This window comes from Miscanthus floridulus, chromosome 8 (assembly GCF_019320115.1).
Source record: "Miscanthus floridulus cultivar M001 chromosome 8, ASM1932011v1, whole genome shotgun sequence".
Taxonomy (NCBI): Eukaryota; Viridiplantae; Streptophyta; class Magnoliopsida; order Poales; family Poaceae; genus Miscanthus; species Miscanthus floridulus.
The window spans coordinates 98,825,846-98,831,845 of NC_089587.1; the positions used below are offsets into that span (position 1 = coordinate 98,825,846).

General features: G+C 50.0%; 1 protein-coding gene across 1 annotated transcript; it reads left to right on the forward strand.

The window, feature by feature from the left end:
- Window positions 1–4,685: 4,685 nt before the first annotated feature.
- On the forward strand, window positions 4,686–5,673 carry LOC136469626 (uncharacterized). Its single transcript, XM_066467742.1, has 2 exons — window positions 4,686–4,726; window positions 5,202–5,673. Exons 1-2 carry the CDS (start codon window positions 4,686–4,688, stop codon window positions 5,671–5,673), a joined length of 513 nt encoding a protein of 170 aa, XP_066323839.1.
- Window positions 5,674–6,000: the final 327 nt, after the last annotated feature.

Genomic DNA, 6,000 nt, shown 5'->3' on the forward strand with positions numbered 1-6,000 from the left:
GGTGCAATCGGTCGCTTCGAGAGCTGGCTGGGACCTCGCAAGTAGGGTTTTGAGGCTGAAGAGGAAGTCGAACCCCCTCCCCCCTCCTCGGACGTGTGCGGAACCCCCTCCTCAGACGCGTGTGAAATGGCGGCGTCATACATCTACGGACCTGCATCCTCGCCCACCGTGGGTAGAGGGACATCGTCGTCCCTAGAAGTGCTCGAGGAGCTAAGGTCCTGGTCAGTCGACGGCTCCCGCCTAGGCCTACCCCTCAACCTCCTCTGCCTCTCTGACGTCTCCGCCTCCGTGTCCTTAGCCGATGGCATGTCCCTCGGTCTCGAGTAAGTCGACTAACACCTCCTAGTGGGCCCCATCACCTGCAATTAAAAAGAATAAACCAGTATTAGTACAGATAAACGAGAAGTACTTAGCAAGGGATGCAAAATAAAGAAAATGTAATTACAAAATAACATAGTATTACATGTATTTCTAATATTCTTCATGATCGGGATTATCTGGATGATAGGTATCGTCATCACTATCAAGAGCCTCCAAATCGTCAACAGCCTCATCCTCATCGCTATCATTGTTAAGTACAAGTCCGTCAAGCATTTTCAAGTCTCTCGGATCATGCACCTCATCTGCAGCTTTCTCGTCAATTACCCATTCCTCGTCTACTTCCATTTCAATCTCTCCGGTTAAGTCTATCTCAAGCATCCCTGGTAGCCCCTCGTCTTGTTGATAGAACTCCCCGTCATGCGTGGGTGGGTTCAAGTTGTAATCATCATCGTTTGGGGGAGGACATTTACCATGTGGTGATACCTTGTGCACAATATACCAACCCTGAAGATGTGGGTTGGTTTTACAAGCATATGGACAATAATAAACTTGCCTGGCTTGTTGAGCCACAATATAGACATCATCTCCTGGATAGAAGGAATCCTGTCTAGTTTCGACTATCCCAAATTTAGGGGACTTTTTTGATACTGCAGGATCAAACCACTAGCATTTGAATATGACTGGCTTAGGTGCTTTTTCACCATGGAATTTGAGCTCGTATATTTCTTCAACTGTGCCATAATAGTCCTCCTGCTCCTCGTCGGGCGTAACTACTCCGGGCGTAAATACTCCGGTATTGGTGGTCCTTGGATTGGGCCGACTCTTCTCGTAGCTTGTTGTGTGAAAGCGATATCCATTCACGTCATAAGCGTTAAATGACGAGACCTTATAGTCAAAGCCTCTGGCCACTTGTTGTAATTCGACACTTATAGACAAATCACTTTGGCACTGCAAGCTCAAGCCGGAGAGAAATGAAATTAGGCAACTAGGAACGCCAAAATTGAAATGACATAAGTTGGTCAGAAGGTACCTTTCTTTGGAACCATGTAATGAAATCAAGCGAACCATGTTGAAGAAGGGTCTCTCATTCATGGTTAGAAGGTGGCCTTGAAAGATGCCAGTATTGATAAAAAAATTCCCTGCACCGACAACCAACAAGGTTGTTGGATGCAGAAAATTTACGGAGTATGTAACAAGTTCGTTGAGAACTTACCCCTAATACTTGTCGACTTCATCAAGGTTAGTCAACACGTAGAGCATGATCTTGCGCCACTCTTCATTGGTCACCCTCTTTTTGGCCGCTCCACTTGATCTCCCATGTTGCCCTTTGAATAGGCTGAGGGTCGATTCATTTTCGTCCTTGTTGTAACGAGGGGGTGGGTTATGCACGCTAGGAAGCTTCTCACTATAGTATAATGTTGTGAAGTTTGACACCTCATGAATGAATGCCTCTGCTATGGAAGCCTCAATCCTACCTTTGTTTCCACATTTCTGGCGAACAGTCTTTAGACATCTCTTAATTGGATAGCACCAACGGTTCTGCATGGGCCCCCCATTCGTACCTCATTTGGGAGGTGCAAAATCAAATGCTGCATTGACAAGAAAAAGCCAGGTGGAAAGATCTTCTCCAACTTACAGAGCAACTCAGGTGCCCTTTTTTCCAACTCCTCAACCACTTTCAGAGATATCTCCTTGGCTGGCGGAAGAAAAAGCTCAGCTCTGCCAGCACCTTCCAGACATGCTCAGGGACGTAGCCTCGAACCATCGACGAAAGAAGCCACTCAATCCATATGTGGAAGTCATGACTCTTCATCCCTAAGACTCGGCCAATATCTGGGTTCGCTCCCCTCCTCAGATTCGCTGCAAACCCATCAGGGAAACTTAACATCTGCATCCATTGTATCACTTCCGTCCTGTGCTTCTTTTCTAAGATGTAATCGGCCTTAGGCCTTTTCCATGGTTTGTCGTCTCTTGAAGGCAGCATCTGTAGCTTTGGTCTGTCGTATAGTGTTGCCATGTCTACTCTGGCCTTAGGGTTGTCCTTTGTCTTTGTCAGAAATGTCCATGAGTGTTGCCCAAAGTGCTTCGACGACATTCTTCTCAGTGTGCATTACATCTATGTTATGTGGAAGGAGAAGGTCATCAAAATAGGGAAGCCTCTCTAATCCTGACTTATGAGTCCACATATATTCCACACCATAGCCCACAAAGCGATCTTTATTTGGATTATCTTTCTTTGGATTAACTTTCTTTCTTTTACCCTTCTTTGGATTATCTTTCTACGTCGGGAGCACAAGAGCATCTATCTAAGCATAAACCTAGGCACTAGTCATCTTTTGAGGTGTAGGGTCGGTCACTGTGACACCTTTCGTGAAGTTCTTGGTGTCTCCTCTGAATGCATGGTCAAGAGGGAGGAACTGTCGATGCTTGTCGAACGACGAGAACTTCCCACCCTTCTTCAACCAAATGAACTATAGAGCTGCCTTGCATACCGAGCATGGAAACTTCCTATGGACACACCAGGCGGTGAATATCCCATACGTTAGGAAGTCATGCATGGAGTACTGGTACCAAACATACATTTTGAAGTTCTTCTTTGTAGCTCGGTCGTAAGTCCATACGCCTTTATTCCAAGCCTCGATCAATTCATCATAAACAGGCTACATGTACACACCCATTTTGTTTCCTGGGTGTCTAGGAATTATCAACGTCAAGAATATGTTTTGCCGTTGAAGTAGGGCCCCAGGGGGGAGATTGAGGGGAATAGCGAACATGGGCCAACAAGTGTATGGGGCCGACATCATTCCATAAGGATTGAACCCATCCGTTGCCAGCGCAACACGTACATTACGGGCCTCTTCATCTTTGCCATGATGGTCGCCATTAAAGGTTTCCATGCTTCACCATCTGCTGGATGTACCATCTTGTCAGGATTGTATCGAACGTCATTCTTGTGCCATGTCATCTATTTCGCAGACTCCTCGGACATGAATAGCCGTTGGAGCCTCAGTATGATCGGAAGGTGTCTTAGGACTTTCATGGGGATGTCCTCATTCTGCTCCTTCTTTCCATCACCTTTGTCTACCTCCACATACCTAGAGGATTTACACTTTGGACAGTACTTTGCATCCTTGTGTTCTTCCCTAAATAGGACGTACCCCTTTGGACAACAATGTATCTGCTCATACGGCATCTTCAGTGCCTGAAGGAGTCTCGTTGACTCGTACAAGCTACTCGGTAGATGATGACCCTCCAGAAGCAGCCCCTAATAATTGCCATGATAGCATCGAAGCAGGCTCGAGTCATGTTGTGCTGGGACTTCAACCCCAGTAGGCGGCCAATGGCATCCAGTTGAGAAACCGTTGTATTCTCATGTAGGACCTTCTGTGCCGAATCCAACATGGCCAAGAACGCCTTAGCACTTGGCTCTAGCTCCTCCTCCTCATCCTCCTGCTCGTCCTCTGTAGGCCTTTCAGCAAACGTCGCATCCTCATAGTCACCTAACCATCCTGGTACCCCGCCATCACCGTCAAATGCCTCCAAGCGTCATCTCATGGCCTCCTCTCTAGGACAATAGGCTTCACCATGGGACACCCACCAGGTATAGTTTGGCATAAATCCATACTTGCAAAGATGCTGCACCATTACTTCCCTTGTTTTTCTTTTCTTGTTTTCACATTGGCTGTAGGGATAGAACGTGTCTCTCGCTCCCTTAGCTGCCTTAAATGCATGGTCCAAGAATTTCTCGGTCTTATCCATCCATTCACGGGTGATTTGAGCCTGACTTGGGTGTCCCATGTACATCCACTCACAGTTATCCATCCTCTAGCATATACACATAACGGAGTAATATAACCATCAGTTGCATCTGCACGGCGTGCCTACTATCTAATAGGTGAGGATAGGTCCTAATCCCATCCGCGGATACGTAGATGAGGTTAGTTTCCATGCTCTACTCTGATCCAAGACAGAATTTCAGCAGCACCTCCTCGCTGTTCTCCCGATACACGTCCTGGAAGGGAGAGTGTGTATCTGGAGAACAACAGTGAGGTGGTGCCGAAACTCCGTCTTGGATCCGAGTAGAACATGGAAACTAACCCATCTACGCATCCGCGGGTTGTCCAAAAAACATGAACAATCTGAAATAGATACGGTCATAGATATGCAGAGATCCGCATACCTCCAACCGTATCTGTTTTGGATGGGAGACGCCTAACTGGGCTACACTGATCTACGTACTACAACGGTAAGGAAGAGAGCTCAATTATACCTAGGGTGGCGGTGGAGACAGGCTAGCGGCGCAGTGGCGAGTCGATGCAGTGGCGAGTCGGCGCTGTGCAGGTAGGACCGCAACGCCGACAAAGATGATCAGGGTCGCCGAGGTGCTCCGGGTCCCCTCGGACAGGTCCTGCTCTACAAAAGAAGAAAAACATCACTAAAAGTTGAAAATTTCGGCAGAACCTCCCCTGCACAGGGAGGTTTCCAAAGCCTGCAAGAAAAACCGTCAGCACGATGGCCGACGTCCACATTTGGGGAACGATGGCCAACACAACCACAAACCCGGCACGAAGGCCATCAACGACATAAACGGCGCGATGGCCGACAACCCTGTGGCTTTACCTTCTCCTCCGGTGAGGGCGGGGATGACAGCGTGGACGAACGGCGTGGACGAACGTGGATGAACGTTCGTCCCCTCCACCTCGGCTTTCCTCCCCTCTCCCCTTCTCCTCCTCCTCCTTCTTCTTCCTCCTCCTTCTTCCTTTTTCTTCTCCTTCTTCCTCCTCCTTTTTCTTCCTTCTTCTTCTTCCTTCTTCTTCCTTTTTCTTCCTCCTTCTTCTTCCTCCTTCCTCTTCCTGCTACCTTCTTCCTCCTTCCTCCAGGGCCGCGGCGGGCTCGCCGGGGCCGCTGCCTTGGGCCGGGGCCGGGCAGGCGGGGCGCGCCCGGGCGCGCCGCTGCGGGGCGGCCTGGACGAACCGGTGGCTGGAGGCCGATCGGGGTGGGGCGGGGCTGTACGCGCCCGGGGCGCCCCGGATCCGGTGGCCGGCGGCCGGCCGGGGTGGGGAGGGGCGGCGCCGCGGCGGGGCGCAGCTGGGCCGGCGGCGCGCTGGCGCGAGGTTCGCGGGGCGGGCCGGGGACGGGGCGGTCGGTGCTGGGGTGGAGCGGGGCGGGCGGGGTCGGGGCTGGGGTGGAGCGGGGCGGTCGGGGTCAGGGCCGGGGTGGCGCGGGGCGGTCGGGGTCGGGGCTGGGGTGGAGCGGGGCGGGCGGGGCGGGCGCGGGGCGAGCGTAGCGGCGGCAGGCGCGCGGTGTGCGTGCGTGAGTGTGTTGTGTGGGCCGGCCCACACATTTAGTTAGGGTTTCCCCCTTTGCCGAGTGCTGGGTCGGGTCGGCACTCGGCAAAGGCTTTTGTTTTTTTAAAAAAAATTCTTTGCCGAGTGCCACCTTTGTCGAGTGCCAGAGCCGACACTCGGCAAATTTTTTTTGTTTTTTTTGCCCCATTATTTTTTTGTAGCCTTAATATATTATTTAAAACTCCATGTTCAAATTTGGGACAATTTTGACTTTTTTTTGCTTTATTTTGTTAGTTTTTTTTGTTTCGTTGAATTTTATGGAATATTTCAAATTTGAACTGCAGGCACATGGAATAATCGAATTTGGTCGTTCAAAAAATGATATTCATGA

What these genes read in the sequence shown, in the direction of transcription:
- LOC136469626 (XM_066467742.1), top strand. Translation starts at nt 4,686, where the DNA reads ATGATCAGGGTCGCCGAGGTGCTCCGGGTCCCCTCGGACAG. An exon ending in CTCCGGGTCCCCTCGGACAG is followed by an intron (nt 4,727 to 5,201) that starts GTCCTGCTCTAC and finishes TCCTTCCTCCAG; the next exon opens with GGCCGCGGCGGGCTCGCCGG.